Source organism: Xenopus laevis, chromosome 6L (genome assembly GCF_017654675.1).
Source record: "Xenopus laevis strain J_2021 chromosome 6L, Xenopus_laevis_v10.1, whole genome shotgun sequence".
NCBI lineage: Eukaryota > Metazoa > Chordata > Amphibia > Anura > Pipidae > Xenopus > Xenopus laevis.
Window position 1 is genome coordinate 101,599,018 of NC_054381.1, and position 18,740 is coordinate 101,617,757.

Below are 18,740 nucleotides of genomic sequence, written 5' to 3' on the forward strand. Positions count from 1 at the left end.
TTGGTGCAAGGGCATTACAGCAACGTTTCAGACCATGCGGTCTTTTATCAAGCTGGACTAACTTCTTTGTCAATATTGCCAGTGGAAAGTGGCCATTGGAGGACGTGCACCCAACTAACGAAGAAAGTGAAAGTTGTGCTGACTACTAGTCTGCTAATTGCTTGTTCCAATGTTAATACCCATTTATTGTTAATTGCTGCAGAAAATGACACTTTATAAATATGTTAATAATAAAATGATTTGTGGGGTTGTATTGTAGTAGCTGTGATGAAAAAAAACACACAATACACATCCAAGTTCAACTTTTTATTCAAGCAAAAATGATGTGCTAGTTGATTATTTGTGTAGCATATACCTTATCTCAGTACTTCTACTACACTGTGGGCTCTGTTGCCACCTGGTATTTTACAGGCCTGGCCAGTAAAAATTATGGTTTATCGTAATGTTATTAAAGGAGAATTCAACCATAAATTTAAAAAACCTTACCCCCTACCCTACATAGACCCCTTCCTCCTCCCCCCCCCCAGCCTAGCTGCTATCCCTGGCAAATGCCCCAAAGTCTTTACTTACCCCCTCGGTGCAGATTCTGTCCAGCGGAGTTCACCGCAGCCATCTTCCAGCTGTTTGGTAATCTTCGGCATGAGTTTGCGTAGAGAAGAAGATGGCTGCCATGAACTCCGCTGAACAGAATCTGCACTAAGGGGTAAGTAAAGAATTAGGGACATTTGCCCGGGGTAGCAGATAGGCTGGGGGGAGAGGGGTCTATGTAGGGTAGGGGGTAGGGTTTTTTTAAAATTTGGTTGAATTCTCCTTTAATAGTGAAAAAAGATAAATATATAGGAAGACCAATATTTCTTTCCAGAATAGGTGGCAACCCTATGTTATGGTGGTTTTCAATATCTGCTACAAGCATGGCTGAAACTAGGGGTAGGCATAAAAGGCACGTGCCTAGGGTGCAAAGCTTGGGGGGGGGGGCATAAGCAGCCTACCCTAAGTCAGCCACTAAATGGGTTAAGCGGGTTCCGATCGGGCATTGCCCAGCACTGGCTACTGAGCAATACATAAGTACTACAGGAATATTGTGAACTCCCCAGTGATTAAATACTGTGAGTCATTTATACATAGTTTAATGGCTTTTGTTAACCACTGGCTCGCTTGTACCATATGAAAGGATAAGAGATAAACAGTATACAATAAAGTTTGTTAAAAAAAAAAAAAAAAAGTCACACTATCGCTGTCAAACAACTTGTAGCGGTTCCGGGTTGTGCAACCACGTGAATCTCTGTCCAGTCGGCTACGGGTCGCGAGAAGGTTTTGACAAAGTTGTTCCCTTGGTGTTCTGTAAAAAATTGCTGTTCCATGGAGATTTCCTGCGTTTTTCGCAGGCTGGGGACCGGGAATAGATCGCTGTGGTCAGTGCTTGGGTCGGCTGGAGCTGTAAGGCGCAGTTGTAGGGTTTCTTTCGCTTATTCGGAGAATAAAAGCAAGTGCATCTCCAAATCCTGGGCGGAGAGGGCAGCAAGGTCTCGTCCCTATAAAGGTGAGTGAGGTGGGAGGCAGTGCTAATAGGCGAGTGCATGAATCTCGTACACACACTCGTAGTATCCGGCTCCCTGAATCTCTTAATAATAACAACACTAGGGAACTGTATGATCTCTATGGTGTCTCAGTGTAACTAAGCTTATATGAGGCAGGTTCTTCTGGCTCTTAGCTTACTGGCATTTACCAACATATAATTTAAGATGGTCACTAAGATGATAATACACAAGTAGATCTGCTCATTTCGCAAGGTCAGACACAATTGGGCTAATCCAATTATTTAGCCCATGGGCCAATGATCAGATCATATGGGGGGGTATTGGTGCCCTTTAGGGGTTCAAGCACACTGGCAGATTCGGGAGATTTAGTCGCCTGTCGACTAATCGACTCTTCTGCGGGGCGACAATCTCCTCGAACTGCCTTCCGCCTGCTTGAATGAAGAATCACCTGCACTAATGCACTCGCTGCACTTCGATTGCCAAATTCGCCCGAAGTTTCCTCAAGAGGAAACCTGGGGACGACTTCGGAAATCAAAGCAATACGAGTGCTTTGGCACTGGTGTTTTGTCATTATAGCAGGCGGCAGGCAGGGGGAAGGCAGTACGGGGAGATTGTCACCCCGCAGAAGAGGCGAATAGTCACCAGGCGACTAAATCTCCCCAAATCTGCCATGTGTGTGCTTGAACCCTTAGAAGATGAAAGTATCAACATGCCAATGTAGTCCTCACCCAATTGGATTTTCCAAACCTGATAGATATACGGTTGAAAAAGAAATTGGTCGTGTAGGCAGGGACATTTCTTTGGCCATGGCAGTCCTAAACTACCCCCCTAATGGCACACTTACCTTTTGGAGTGGGTCCAGGAGGGACCGCATCACTTGAAGAGCCAAAATTCCAATTTCAAAACCTGAATTTTAGCTGTTAGGGTATACTTCCACGAGCGTTTCTTCGTCGGATCGACGCCCGCCATCAAAACGCACGTGACAAGCTGGATGGAGTTGCATGTGTCAAAATATAATTGAACTGAATGAAAAGTTGGAGGTAACCACTAGACGGTCCAACTGTCTGTTGATGCCTGTGCCTCCATCCGACTTGTCGCGTGCGTTTTGTCGGCGGGCACCGATCCGCCGAAAAACGCTTGTGGAGTTCTGCTCTTAAAGTTACTAGAACTGGCTCCCCCCTTGTAACTTGTGGGGTGCTGCTGCCTGAGGCAAGATTCTCCTCTAGATAGGCACTATACATGGGCCAATAAACCAACAAACTTGGTATGTAGTAGCAGTGACAGCAGTGTTTTGTTTTTTTTATGGCCAGATTAAGGGGATTATTTACTAAAATCTGGTCAGGCTTTTTGGGACAAAACTCAAATTTTTTGTTTTTTCTTTTTAAAACTGGATTTTTTTTAGATTTAAAGCCCTATGCAGCAAAATGGCTGAATCCGAAAAAAAACGTCATCTGAGTATGAATCAGTGACAGAGGTCCCTATCCTGTTTTGAAGTTTCTGTGGTCTTCGCTGGAATGAGCTCAAAATCCGGGCTTTTTGAGGCAAAACTCTGAAAAATCCAGCCTTTAGAGGAGAAAGCCCAGAAAAAAAATTGTACGATTCAAGTTTTCGCTTGGTTTTATCGCGGTTTTACCCGAACTGATTTAATCAAGCTTTTTTAATAATAATTTCAAATCGTGGATTCTTTTTTGGTCTGACTTTTTTTTTTTATTTGAAAAATCAGAAAAATTTCGATTTTGATAAATAATTCCCTAAGTGTTAAACCTTGCTAGGAGTCTACCAGCATATAGGGACAGGGACCCAAGTTTAAAAAAAAACACTGCTCTACAATGCTAGGAACAGCATGTTCCTTCAAGAATAAATAAGCATCTTATTACATTAAATAGCCAAAGGGTAGGATTAATAGACTCAAAAATAGCAGATATGTTCACACTGCAGCTGCACACTGGTACTTTCTGCACAACCATTCTGTGTTTAAAGGGGAACTGTCTTTTTTTTTTTTTTTTTTTTAAATGTTATTGCGGCTGTTTGCCATGTAAGAATCATAGACTGAGAAAGTACAGTTAACCTTTTTATGTCTCAAAAATAATAAGAATAACCCTTCATTCAATTCTAGGGCAGCCACATAGACCTGAAAGTAAACAGGTGGATGAGGCAATTATCTGATCAAAAAGCACTGTTGTAAAGTGAGAATCACCTGGGGACAGCTGCATTAGAAATGAATGCAGAGCAATTCTGAGTGCTGTTGCCTACCCACCAAGTTAGAAATCTTTACTGCATCAAAATTCTCAGGAATCACTCCATGTGCCAGTAACCTGATCAGTTTAGTTACTAGAAATATAACCTGCTAAATGAAATATAATCTTATTAAATAAAGCAAGTTATAATTATGTGATTTGGCATTATTTGCTCTTTTAGGTGCATTATGTCGACTTACCTCCACTGATGCCACCCAAGCTACATTGGCCAGTGTAGCCCCAGTATTTGCTGTGGTAAGTAGTATTTTATGTCCTACTAATATTAAAAGTGACCTGTCACCTTAAGATACAATTCCAAATCCTATTTTATGATGTTAGTCAAGCAAAATAAACTTCACATAACAATTATTTAAAGGGGAGCTGTCTCCCTAAGAATAATCCTAAATCATTTTCTATTGTGTTTGTGAATCCAAATAAACTTTCTTTATACTCTATAAATTATTTAAACCTTTTTTTCTTCAGTCTTGGAATTCACAATTACAGCAAGCAGTCAGGCAACATTTTGCCAATAGTGTTATTAAGGCAAGCTTTGCATCATCTGAAAATCTTATTTATGTGCCAGAATTGGAGACTTGATGCACATGCCCTGGCTACAAAATTAGATGGTGGGAAAGGAGGGGGGAATGCAAGTACATGCATGAGATCCATTATCCAGAAAGCTCTGGATTATGGAAAGGCCGTCTCCCATAGACTAAATTATATCCAAATAATTACATTTCTCAAATATTTCGTTTTTTCTCTACAGTACATTGTTCTTGATCCAAACTAAGATATAATTAATCCTTACTGAAAGCAAAGCCAACCTATTTAATATTTTATTTTCTAGTAGAATGGAAAGTGAAATAATTGCCTGCCCTGCCTCTCCTCTATGCCTAAGGCATAGAGGAGGGGCAGGCAAAATATGATTGACAGCAGAGACTTTTAAACAAGTTTATAACAGGTAGGAATGTAAAATAAAAAAGGATTTATTGTACAGCTTTTTATTCTGGATGTTAGGTCCCCTTTAAGCGGTGCTGATTACTGTTGTGCCATTGGTTGCCCAAATTATGCACACTGCAAGCCTTCATTTATTACTTCTAACAGAAGTCTCCTCATGTTTTTACGCCTTCATATAAGTGTTTTGAAGATACTCAAAGTGTTGCTTCTATATTGCAGATGCAATTTGACAAAGCAGGAAATATAATATCATATGGTAAGTACCCCCACTTATGTATATTGCTTGTAAGAACTACAACTTCCCCTTGCGTCGTACTTAGTTTAGGTGAATTATGTAATACATTTTTCCCCCATACAATAATAAACTAAGTAATATTAAAGGAACTGTTACACCAAAAAGTAGAAGCTTTTTAAAGTAATTAACATGTTAGCATGTTGTGTTTGCTTCAGAAATACTATTATAGTTTATATAAACAAGCTGTTGTATAGCCATGGGGGGGCAGCCATTCAAGCTGGAAAAAGGAGAAAAAGCATAGGCTACATAGCAGATAACCAATAAGCTCTGTCCAATACAATGGTGTTTTATCTGTTATGCTACTGATTCCTTCTACTCTGAATATTTGACATGAACATGAGAATGATGTATATTAAAAAAAAATATTTTCTTTAAAGCAGATGACCTGGATCTTACTGCAGCTCTGCTGTGGTTATCCATCTTTTTCTGATGTCTATAAAACACTCTGCCCAGTTTATGGTTTTCAAAGAAACTTGAGATGATTTTTTGCATCCTATGTTAACACAATATGTTAATACTTTAACCGCTTGTTTTTGTGCCCTTTAAGAGCTTCATTCGTGCTGCTGTGGCACTGCATGTTTTACTTTTATTTGATGGTGGCATTCATGTGCAATTTTTTCTTCTATTTTCAGAAAGGAAAAAAACTGAATTATATCAGGAGTTGGGTCTTCAAGCACGAGATTTAAGATTTCAGCATCTGGTCAGCATAAACTCGAGAAATAGAAGGATTATTTTAAGAATGGAGGTATTTTGTCTCAAATTACCATCATATCTGTTTTGTTCTGAATATTTTAAGGTTCTGTTCACCTTACAAGCACTTTTTCCTGTTCATTTCAGATGGTTCAACAGCAATAAAGCCTTTTTAGTTTTTTTCATTATTTCTGTTTTTTATTTTTTACTGTTTTTACAAAATTGAAGTTTAAAATGTAATGTTCCTGTCTCTGGTGTTTGTCTGGCAGCTCCGTAATCCAGGTGCTGAACTGTTACAAATTGCTACATTAGTTGATACCTTTCTCAGCAACATATGTGGAATGTCTGCAGCGTGATTTACTTCTGTGAGTGCTGCGAGTGGAGAAGGAATGCCCACAGCGGTTATTCCTAGGTTGCTTTAGCTCATTCAGTGAATGGTAAAGGTAGCACACAGATCAGCCATGAATCTAACACACAGGACCCAGTAAATTACCACTGCGGACATTCCTTCTTCACTCGCAGAAGTAAATTACGCTGCGGACATTCCTTCCCTGCTTGCAGCACAGAAGTAAGTCCTGCAGAGGTCTGTAAAATCATCAATACAGCAGCAAGAACTAGCTTCCGGTTCAGCAGTCTAGGCAGAGATGTGAAGTGCCTCGGATTTTGCAGAATCGCCCTTTCACCATTTTACAGTGCACATCCGGAAGCAGAGAGTTAATGTTTTTTGGACAAAGCATGGAATATGATGAACTTTATGCACAATAGAGCTTTTATTGAAACCGTTTAGAGCGGATTTGGCACATAAAATTTTTGTGTTACTGTTCCTTTAATGTAAAAAATTAAACTTTACATTTAGACAATTAGAAAATGGTTACAAATTGTAAATAGAAACTTATTGAATAAAGTCTTTATTTCCAGTTAACTATCCGAAAATAACTAGTGACGCACCAAATCCACTATTTTGGATTCGGCCGAATCCTTCATGAAAGATTTGCCGAATACTGAACCGAATCCTAATTTGCATATGCAAAATAGGGGTGGGAAGGGGAAAACATTTTTTACTTCCTTGTTTTGTGACAAAAAGTCATGTGATTTCCCTTCCCACCCCTAATTTGCATATGCAAATTAGGATTTGGATTCAGTTTGGCCAGGCAGAAGGATTCGGCCAAATACGAATCCTGCTGAAAAAGGCCGAATCCCAAACCGAATCCTGGATTCGGTGCATCCCTAAAAATAACTGAACTGAAAAAATTGTTGGAGGGTGAACAGCCCCTTTAAGGAGCTTTATTCTGTTGCTTTTTTTTCTTTGTTTATCTTTCATTACTTCATTAATCTGCAATCTTTTTATATTTCTTTGGCCCCTGTAGAAAAAAACTGATGTCAGCCTTCAAAATATAAATATTTTAACTTGTCAAAAACAAACAAATCAATTCACTATCCCCTTTTTAACTTTAATTAATTACTTCTGTAAAGTGCATACATTTTGAAAAACAGGTTTTAATACCAAATTATTGGTCACAAAATTGATGTCATCATACCCACATCATGGAGTACCTCTTATAGTGGTCCTATTTACCTCTTACACTAGCTTGTGTGTTGTTTAACTTGGGAAAAGTGTCTTTCTGAGCAATTTATTGACAATGAAGGCTGCTTATCTCTAGCTGTAGCTTTATATGGACAAAGCTCACTTTGATGCATGTATGATCCTAGCCCATATTCATGTACTAGGTTTAAAAATGTAATGTACAGGATTAATTAAAAAGGGTTTCTGCTGTTACTTTATGGTACAGTGTATTGTGTATTGGTCAGTCTTTGTCCAGATGAGCAGCACTTACACTATAATTTAATTAAACCTTTAATTAACCTTGAGGGTTGATAATACAACCATTGTACAATGACATGTTTACTCCCTGCTACACATGCAAACGCTAGGCCCTAGAAATAAAAATGTTTATGGTGGACCATGTTGCGTTGCAGCAGGAAACGTTATGTTCACCACTATTTCATTAATATATTTGTATGGGTGAGTCTTTATATGGCTGTTTTTCTATCTACAACATGTATATGTCACTAGATTTTGTAATATTAATGTTAATATCTATATGTTACATTTCAGTTCTTAAAAGCTGTTATAACACAAGACTATCTTTTGATACTGGACTATCGAAACTTGCACCTGGAACAGTGGTTATTCAGAGAATTAGCACCTCAGTTAGCAGGAGAAGGACAGCTGGTCACATATTCTTTGCCTTTTGAATTCAGAGCTTTGGAAGCAATTTTACAGCACAGGGTAAGCACATGTACTTTTTAATTTTTCTTATATCCATGGCACACCAGACATTTCCATAACCTCTAGTAATATCCGTTATCAGACTATTGAGGATGTTATGGAAGTACTTTAGCCAGGTGTCCAATGTATAAAATGTAGGGATGCATAATCCAGGATTCAGTTCGGTATTCGGCCTTTTTCAGCAGGATTCGAATTCAGCCGGGCAAACCGAATCCAAATCCTAATTGGCATATGCAAAATAGGGGTGGGGAGGGAAATTGCATGACTTTTTGTCACAAAACAAGGTAGTAAAAAATGTTTCCCCTTCCCACCCCTAATTTGCATATGCAAATTAGGATTTGCATTTGGTTCGGTATTCAGCCGAATCTTTCGCGAAGGATTCGGGGGTTTGGCTTAATCCAAAATAGTGGTTCCGTGCATCCCTAATAGAATGGAAAAGATAAAATAACATTTAGGGGCACATTTACTAAGCTCGAGTGAAGGATTCGAATGAAAAAAACTTTGCATTTCGTAGGGTTTTTTTTTGGGTACTTCGACCATCGAATAGGCTACTTCGACCTTTGACTTCGAATCGAACGATTCAAACTAAAAAACGTTCAACTATTCCACTATTCGATAGTCGAAGTACTTTGACTACCTACTTCGCCACTTTAAACCTACCGAGCATCAATGTTAGCCTATGGGGACCTTCCCCATAAGGTTTCTAAGGTATTTTTGATCGAAGGAAAATCCTTCGATCGATGGATTAAAATCAATTTTTCCTTCAATCGTTCGATCAAAGTATTTGCGGTAAATACTTCGAGGGTCGAATATCAAGGGTTAATTAACCCTCGATATTCGACCCTTAGTAAATGTGCCCCTTGGTGTTTACTGAAATTATATAATAAATGTACCCATAAGGTTGTGTTACAGCTATCTTAGCAGCAATACTGAAACAAAAGGATTCCAGGTTAATTTGTAAATTATTCAAAAAAAGTATACAATGTTTCAAGGTGGTGAATCCACTAAAAGGAATACTGAATTGCATCTTCTCATGTTATGGTGGACTAATTTAATAAAGATCACTGCTTATGAAGAGTAATGTTGTCATTTAGATCAGCACTCTTCAAGGGAGACTTCAGTTTTTGCAGCCCCATATCCTGGAAACCTTGGAAGCTTTGGTGGACCCCAAACTTCTGTCAATTGATAGAAGCAAATTGCACATTTTACTGCAAAGTGGAAAAAGGCAAGTCTGGTTTTTGATTGGTATTATGAGCTTGTCACTGAGTTCAGATACATTGTGATAGGTGATGCATACCTTGCATGGATCAGACACAGCAGGTTGTATATATTATAACTATTGCATTTGTTCTCCATATTTTTGTATATCTCATTTTCTAAAGTAAGATCAACTGTCTGTTTTCCTGTTTCATTTTATTTTTTAACTTTGCCTTGAGTAGCAAGCTCCATTCATCCCCACATCCAGTCCTATGCTGATTATGAGTTGCAAGCTACTAACTACCATATACAATAGGCTGATATCTATACTTCTCCCAACTAACCAACGGGAACAGATGAATAAATTACATTTTAGATCTCGAACAAGGTGATGACTGGTTAGATGTGATAGGTGACAGACAAAATTAATTTATGAATGGTAAGGCTAATAAAACTAAATTTTCTGCCATCATTCATTGCATACTTATACAGTACAGGTATGGGATCCGTTATCCAGAAACCCATTATCTAGAAAGCTCCGAATTACGGAATAGACTCCATTTTAACCAAATAATTTGTAAAAACGATTCCCTTTTTCTCTGTAATAATAAAACAGTACCTTGTACAGGATTCAAACTAAGATTAAATTAATCCATATTCGAAGCAGAACCAGCCTATTGGGTTTATTTAATGTTTACATGATTAAGGTACAAAGTTCCAAATTACAGAAAGATCTATTATCTGGATAGCCCCAGGTCCCAAGCATTCTGGGTAACAGGTCCCATACCTGTTTAATGCCTGCTATAATCAGTAGTAATGTATAGTTTTTTTTATAAAGAAATGTCTGTAACAGAAATTGTATGGAACGTTTTGTTTGATTACAGCCACCCTTGATTTAAAGATGATTATTACAAATGAGGCTTGGAAATTTGTTTGGAAAGTCTTTTCTGGAGACAGAGGTGGCAAAACAAAACGTTTCTCCAGTCAACGTTTATGGAAAAGTTGATCATTAATAAAATCAAGCATATTGTTTAAAGCAATTATGAGATGGATATGCCCACATTTTGCAGAGATATAGAGCAGATGTTCAGCACCATCATGCTTTACCCACAGATTTTGTTATGGGGCAGTTACAGAAATTTAGTACAGTTCTTAGCTGGAATGGTACCAATAATGTAACAGATTTTTCGGCTACATTTTTTTAGTACTTCAGAGGTAAAAATCAGTGTTAAGATTTGGTTTCTAAAACACAAATGTGATTTATTTATTTTTTTTTCTTTTACTGCAGTTTATCAGAATTAGAAACTGATATTAAAGTATTTAAAGAAGCAATCCTAGAAATCCTGGATGAGGATGAACTGATAGAGGAGTTATGTCTTAGCAAACACACGGATCCTCCAGTTCCGTAAGTACTGAAAACAAATGGCCTTCTTTGTTTGCATTTGTATAAGTGAAAATTTTTTGTATTTTTCATAATAGTGGTTCTTACATGTTTCCCAGGGGGGCCTGAAATGCTTTTTATTGTACTAGGAAGTTTTACTGTGTTCAGGGTAAACATTGTGACCTATATGAAGCAGAATGGGAACTTATTTTCTGGTCAAATTAGGTCAATAATAAACAGTGCTATACAATACAACATTGTTATTTAAGGTCTCATTTAAGGCCATAACCTAGGTCCTGTAGCTTGGTCTGGTAGGCCTGAAGTTGGAATAACAATAGACATTAGATTAGAGTCCTGCGCGGGTCCATTTTATGGAAACCGTACCCCACCCGTACCTGCAATCTGCCACCCGGATTCTTACCCGCTTGGACCTGCTACCCGACCCGCAAGTACCTTATTCGCAACCCAGACCCGCGACCCGCTGACCATCAAGAATCAGGAAGTGCTGTCATTTTAAACCCGGAAGTGACCTAATCGGAAGTAGGCGTGATCAGAAAAAAAGGAGTAAAATGGGAAGTGCTGTCATTGTAAACCAGAAGTGACATCATCGGAAGTAGGTGTGATCAGAAAAAAGGAGTAAAAATCGCTATTGAGAAGGCCCGACCCCGGAACCGATGACCGGCGTCTATACCCGCAACCGGAACTTCAACCGCAGGGTACCCGCTTGATAGTTTTGTTAGTACCATATCCACAGAATGTTGCTGCAGTTTGGTTGCTCCATTTGCAGTTATACCACTTGAGTTGGAAATATTTTTGCTGCTAGACTTAGCTGTAACTAGCATTGTTGGTGTGGGCAGCTAGACACACCGATCATTTGTAGCGGCGCACTCATAGGTCATCCCAGAAGAATCGCTTAATTCCATTTTAAAGGTAAAAAGGTTTACTTTTTTGGTACATCTTGATACAACATTAACACTGCACCTGAGGTCTGACGTGTTTCGTGTCGCTGCACTTCCTCGGAGACCCAGCTAGAGTCTACAAAATTATGTATTGTGTTAAAACGGAATAAGCTTATGGGAGGCAAATATAAGTGTGCTTTACAGTTACTTTAGCCATAGCCTCATATCAGTGTATTTTTCCCTGCACAGAGAAGAGAACATATCCAGGATAGACCATGCTGAAGAAATGGAACTACTGCTGGAGAATTATTACAGACAAGCAGAGGACCTTGCAAATGCAGCTAGAGAGCTGAGAGTGCTTATTGATGATTCAGAAAGTGTCATTTTCATCAACCTGGACAGGTGTGTTTGGTTTATCTGTCAAGAAACAGTAAACACTTCAATTTTTTTTTATTAAAAAAAAGTAATTAAAATATACTGCCCTGTTTCCCTGCACTGGTAAAACTGATGTGTTTGCTTTGGGGAAAAACTGCTATAGTATATTTAAATGAGATGCAGTGTATCCATGGGGGCAGCCATTTAAAGGAACAGTAACACTAAAATAATGTATGTGACAAATCCACTCTAAACTGCTTCAATAACAGCTCTATTGTGCATAAAGTTTATTATATTCAATGCTTTGTCCAAAAAACATATTAAATCTTCCGAATGTACACTGTAGTATGGCGAAAGGGCGATTCTGCAAAATCCGAGGTGCGGCACTCCACATCTCTTCCTAGACTGCTGAACCGGAAGCTAGTTCTTGCTGCTGTACTGAGGATTTTACAGACCTCTGCAGGACTTACTTCTGTGCTGCATGCAGGGAAGGAATGTCTGCAGCGTAATTTACTTCTGTGAGTGCTGCGAGTGGAGAAGGAATGCCCGCATCGGTTATTCCTAAGCTTGCTTTAGCTCGTTCAATGCTGCGAACGGTAAAGGTAACACGCAGATCAGCCATAAATCTAACACAAAGGACCCAGTAAATTACCGCTGCTCTGGTACTTCCGTAGGGACGCGTTTAACATTCGTGCCAGCTGAAGTGGAACATAAGTCCCTGGTGCTGGATAGTGGTTGGGTGAATACTGTGAACCAGCTCTTTAGGTTACTTCATATATACGTTCCATAGCTTCTATTAGTATAGAACATGCACCCCTAGGATGCACCCCTGTTTAGAATTTTGATGTAATATGCCTTTAAAACTTTGTAGTATATCTAATTGATCTTTATTAAAAATGATCCTTCTTAGTGAATGTACATACTAACTGTTTCTCTTTGTTTAGCCACCGAAATGTCATGATGAGGCTGAACTTACAGCTAACCATGGGAACGTTCTCTCTTTCCCTTTTTGGACTCATTGGGGTGGCCTTTGGTATGAATCTGGAGTCTTCATTTGAAGAGGTCAGTTAAGTAATACACATATATAATATATTCTTCGAAACACCTCAGCAGTTCTTACCACTGTTTTATGGTATCATGGTTTAAGGACACCTGTTGAGCAAAAATAGTATTGTTTTACTTATATAATTCTTATATTAATGTTACCCCCCACCGGAGTATGGAGTCTTTTAGCCCGCACCATTGGTTGGGGAAAATATTTTTGCCCAACAGGTGCCCTTTAAGTTGCAGTGGTGAAAAGTTGAAAAGTTTACAGAATGTATTTTTTTTTTTTTACCATATATTATTTCTGTGCCCATTGCAATCCGCTATTAATTTTAGAATGGTTTGATGCTCCAGCTACATATTGATTGTTTGTATATTCTAATTGTACTGATAAAGCCCCATCCACTTACTCACTTACTGGAAAGTCTATTCCTAGCTAAATGCTTTTAATTGACATGTTAATGGGCCAACTTAACTGCATTTTTGGTGAATGTGAAAAAAATTTGTATTGGATGCTTTATGAATTGCTTACCTGTGTAAGTGGATAGATGGGTGTTGCAGACTTCTCTGTGCTTTGATATTGCATGCAGAGGGCACATGAGACTGTGATTAGATATCTCATTTTGTAGACAGTTTAGATTGTAAACACTTTGAACATCCATCTCTTGTATTATTATAAGATTATTATTGATGTAATCTTGTATGTTCAGTCTAAACACCCATTTGTTGCACAGTGCTGTAGAATATGTTGACACATTATAAATACATGCTCATAATAATGTACTGTACTGATATTCTTTAAAGGAGAATTCAACCCGTAATAAAAAAAAACCCTCCCCCCTACCCTGGGCAGACCCCCCCAGGCAAATGCCCTTAATTTTTTACTCAGCCTTCCGTGCAGATCTTTGTGCAGCCATCTTCTTTCTTCTGTCTTTTTCGGTAGCTTTGGTGCATGCGCAGTTGGAGTAAATTTCTGGTCCTGAACCATTGTGCATGCGACGAAAATTTCGCCACATGCACAGTTGTTCGGGACTGGAAATTTACTCCACCTGCGCATGCGACGAAAAAATGGCGTCAAGACACGAAGATTACCGGAGAAGAAGAAGATGGCTGCCGTGAACTCCAAGGCCGGAATCTGCATGGAGCAGTGAGCAAAAAAATTAGGGGCATTTGTCCAGGGGGGGCGGGTAGGCTGGGGAAGAGGAGGGTCTACTCAGGGTAGTGTTCTTTTTATTACCGGTTGAATTGTGGGGATTGCATGCAATCGTGAGGTAGCTTGCAGTGTGCATGTTTATTCTTTATTATGACTGCTGAATGTGTTCATGCACTCAGGCTATTTCCTTACAGAGGCAACCAAGGAAAACATAGGTTGCAGGAATAGGAATGCAGAGTTCAGTTGATGCAACTCAAAGGGGGTTATTTATCAAACTCCGAATGCAACTTTTTTTTTTCTATAAAATCTGAATTTTTAGTAGAAAAAAAAGACTGAATCTGAAAATTTGCCATCTCAGACCTGCTGAGGTTGTATATAAGTCAGTGGGAAAAGTCCCAAAGATATCCTGATCTGCGCTGGGTTTCGGGCAAGAATCCAAAGATTTCGTGGTTTTCAAACAAAAATCCAAAAAAAAAACGTTTTTGGGTGGAAAATCCAATCTAGTTTTTTCCTGCACTGGAATTTTTTGGGAAAATGTATTGATAAATAAGGGGGAATTTATTTTCAGAAAATGAGTTAAATTTGGATTTTGATAAATAAACCCCAAAGTGTTATTAGTACAACTAGGATGTACACCTCCTTCACTGAGCTTGTGAACCACCAACATTTTGCCCCCCCCCAGGATTCAGCATATACAATGTGTTTTTCATGCTTTCAGTTCTCCTTGAATAGTTACAATATGAGCACCATATAAAATTTGTTTTATATCTCTTGTAGGATCCCCAAGTGTTTTGGTTGGTTACAGGAATTATGTTTCTGGGCAGTGGATTGATATGGAGAAAACTGCTTTCATTTCTTGGAAGGCATTTAGAGCCATCTATGCCTCCCCCAGTAAGTATAACTGCTTTGCAATTCCTTTAATGCTACAACAGCGGTGAGTTTGATGTCCTCGCTTTCAACACTATTTACCCATTTTTTTAATATGCAAATTATAATTCAATATCCTTTTCTGTCAAAGCCATTGTCTAACATTATGTATTTGTGGAAATAACATCCTTTGCCAGTGATTTCTGATGTTACAATTGCAGCTGGAGATCATTTAACAGCAATGGACATTTAAATGCTTAACTACTTCTTTTAAGTTCACCATAATAAATGTTTGTGGCTTTGAGAAATGTATAATCTGAATATGTGTTTGACAGTGATAAGTATAATATCCATTCATAAAGTGCCAGTGTCTACATTGTGCTTTTCATTGGATGTTCTGTATAAAACATTCAATACATTGGATCTCCTCAACGGATTTGAAGCATATACTTAGTTCAAGCTTGACTTTACTAATCTGGGCTCCCCAATCTTTCTTGCATTAACTTAGGTGCCTTCATTGCTTAAGAGAACATACCCATTAAGTGGAAGAGTAGACGGCAGGAATGGCCACAAGGTATAATCATTCACATCAAACAGAAGCTTCATGATGAATAAATGCGCTTCTGAGCAACAATATAAGGACATGACTGTTACCTGAAAGGTGAAGAATATGTGAAAGGATCAAGAGGACTTTGTTGATCTGCCTGATCTTCATTATATCTGCACCATGCTGGATTTGGGCTGTTTTATCATGTTTAGGACACACACAGAAGCAATATTTTAAAAAAACAAGCACAATCTGGCTTGTCATACATTTGTTGGTATATACTGTGGGTATATGAGTATGCTCTGGTTTTAGGCATGTTTTACTCTTTTCTGAAATATAAAATACAGGAAGATTGCAGAATACTGTGTATAGGTGCAAGAGAACGTCTCCAGGGATTCTTTGCATCTGTCAGATGTTTTTGTTTTCATAAAGGCTGGTAGGTGGAACAGAGAGTGCCAGAGATCATTTGTATAACAAGTCATGGAAGGAAATAAAAAATAAGGTATCCTTGTGCTCTATACTGCAGATATTGAAATGCTGCCATGTATGGTTTCTGTACTTTTATATGTATGTTGGACATTACAGTAATGAACACTTTCTTATTAAATCAGGGATGTCCTGCTGGAAGTTGTTGGTGTTGTGAATGAACGCCTCATTCTGTGCCTTAAAGGGGAAGTAAAGTCTAAAATAGAATAAGGCTAGAAATGCTGTATTTTGTATACGAAACATAAACATGAACTTACTGCACCACAAACCTAAACAAACAAATAATTTATGCTTTCAAAGTTGGCCACAGGAGGTCACCATCTTGTAACTTTGTTAAATGTCTTTGCAAGACTAAGACTGTGCAAATGCTCAGTGGGGTCTGGGCTGCTTAGGGATCGTCATAAATTATCAAAACAGAACACATCAAATAATATCTGCTAGAAGCCGATACAGCAAGACTGATAATACAGACTGCACTGGGCCCTGTGTTGTCGTGTAATCTAATGTGGATTTTATAGTTTTTGTTTTGTTTAATACAAACGTTCGCCAACTCTGCAGAGCAAAATAATCCTCCAAATAGAATCACAGTTTATCTGTTTAAATCTGGCTCCATGATCTTTGTCCCTGCAGCTGGAGTTGGAAACAGTAAAGGGGAGATGTAAAGGCAAAAATAAAATCCAATACAAATCTCTACACAGTCGCTGACTGCTCTACAAGGAAACAACAAAGCTGCTTGGGTTCTGTATGGCTGGGAAGTAAGGAGGGGGCTCCCCCTGCTGTTCATAAGTATGATTGTTTCCATGCTCAGCAGTTAGGGACCATCTGACAATTCCTATCCACAGCAGTAAATGAAGGGAGAATTTCACAGCATACAGTCAGGTTTCTTATAAAAACTGCACATGTTTTGATTAAAGTTTATTGGAGATAGGTTTCTTTTTCATTAAAGAAAGTAAAAAAATGGGATTGTATATTTTTTGCCTTTACATGCCCTTTAATATATGAATATGTGGAATATATTTTTTGCACATGTTCCTATGTTATATTACAAATTGTATGTATAGAAGGAAAGTATTTTTATTTTTGTAAGGAATGTTTTCAGAGACCTAGGTGGCTTAAATAGAGCAAGAAAGGTTATCACTTGCATAGGTAATGAGAATAAATGGAGAATTATTCTGTGGTTGGTTCTGTCACTGGGCACCAATCAGTTTTAAAGGTTCAGATACTGAAATGCTGCTTTACAGGTGGGGCAAAGTCCCAGTATGCTGCTCCATACTCCAGTGGATAATTACCAGGGCAATACCCATGAGCAGAAGTAGAAACCTTGGCTTTTCAGATATGCACCGTGTGTGTATGTTCCCATGTTATTTTGTATAGTGTGCGTATGGGGGGGGAGTCATTTATATGGAATCTTGCCAGATAAGACCAAAAGTTTACAGTCTGGCTCTTCTTTCCATTTATAGGCTGTTCGAGCATTCCACAAAAAGCTCATTTTGAAACTGCAATAATTTATGGACATTATTATTTATTTCTGTCGTTGACAGAAACTCTTAACGTACATACTGAGCAAATTGCAAGAATCTCTTTTCACAGGTTTCTGATGTAATGTCCTTAGGAAGTTAATACAATACATGTTTTATATGTTTTGTGTTCAACCTCGTTTTGAAGTGCATTACACAGATAGTCATGTTGCCGTTTTTTTCTTAAATATATGCAATAGAGAAATAAAGCACATAAGGGTATGCTTTATTTAGTGTAAAAATGCATTTTGTGAACCTCAAATAAAAGTTAAAAATATATATTTATATGTCAGTGGTTTCATTAGAAATAAATATATATATATATATATATATATATATATATATATATATATATATATATATATATATATATATATATATATATATATATATATATATATATATATATATATATATATATATATATATATATATGCGCTCTGGCTCTGTTTCTTTCAACTCATTTCAGATCAAAAGAAATGCTTTCGTTTGTAAACATGATTATTTGTATTATTATAATTATATATGATATATATTATGTATAATTAGATATTTGTATGGTGATTATATTCTTCTACATACATTTAGTAGCACCAGAATATTACAACATACATATTTTGGGATTCAAGCTATTTCTAGATACAAGGCATAATTAATCTCAAAAAAATTGAGTTTCTTTTTGTAACCTAAAAATTTGTTTTTACTCAAGACTACCCTCGAAAACTCGAATTTTTCTGGGAAAAAACAACTCAACCTCGATAACCCCCCTAATGTCAGACAAGGTGCTTTCTTGCAAATGTGACCACATTTATTTTAATTGAACCCATCTGTTAGAGTCCTGCAGCGGGTCGGGTACACGCGGTACCGTGCGGGTAGATGTTCCGGGTATAGACGCGGTTCTGCAGGTCGGGCGGCGGGTCTTCTCAATAGCGATTTTTACTCCTTTTTTCTGATCACGTCTACTTCCGATGATCTCACTTCCAGTTTACAATCACAGCACTTCCTGATTCTTTATGGTCATCGGGTCCGGGTTGCAGATAAGGTACTTGCCGGTTGGGTCGGGTAGCGGGTAAGAATACGGGTCGGGTACGGGTTCCAAAAAAAATGGACCCGCGCAGGACTCTACCATCTGTCACTAATGTTACAAGTGGTTTTGTTCCCTCTCCGTATGTTCCTGTCCCATACAAGATTTCTAGTGTGCCTTAAACCTTTCATTCTTGCTCTCCTATAAATGTATGGGCTTGTTTATCAAAAAAAATCGAAATTG

The 18,740-nt window shown here is 38.1% G+C and overlaps 1 protein-coding gene across 1 annotated transcript; it reads left to right on the plus strand.

The window, feature by feature from the left end:
* Nucleotides 1-1,226: 1,226 nt before the first annotated feature.
* Nucleotides 1,227-16,093, plus strand: mrs2.L (magnesium transporter MRS2 L homeolog). The gene is made up of 11 exons (XM_018267826.2): nucleotides 1,227-1,540; nucleotides 3,957-4,030; nucleotides 4,952-4,988; nucleotides 5,660-5,772; nucleotides 7,834-8,007; nucleotides 9,102-9,232; nucleotides 10,493-10,609; nucleotides 11,734-11,886; nucleotides 12,804-12,921; nucleotides 14,834-14,947; nucleotides 15,432-16,093. Exons 1-11 carry the CDS (start codon nucleotides 1,360-1,362, stop codon nucleotides 15,501-15,503), a joined length of 1,284 nt encoding a protein of 427 aa, XP_018123315.1. The 5' UTR covers nucleotides 1,227-1,359; the 3' UTR covers nucleotides 15,504-16,093.
* Nucleotides 16,094-18,740: the final 2,647 nt, after the last annotated feature.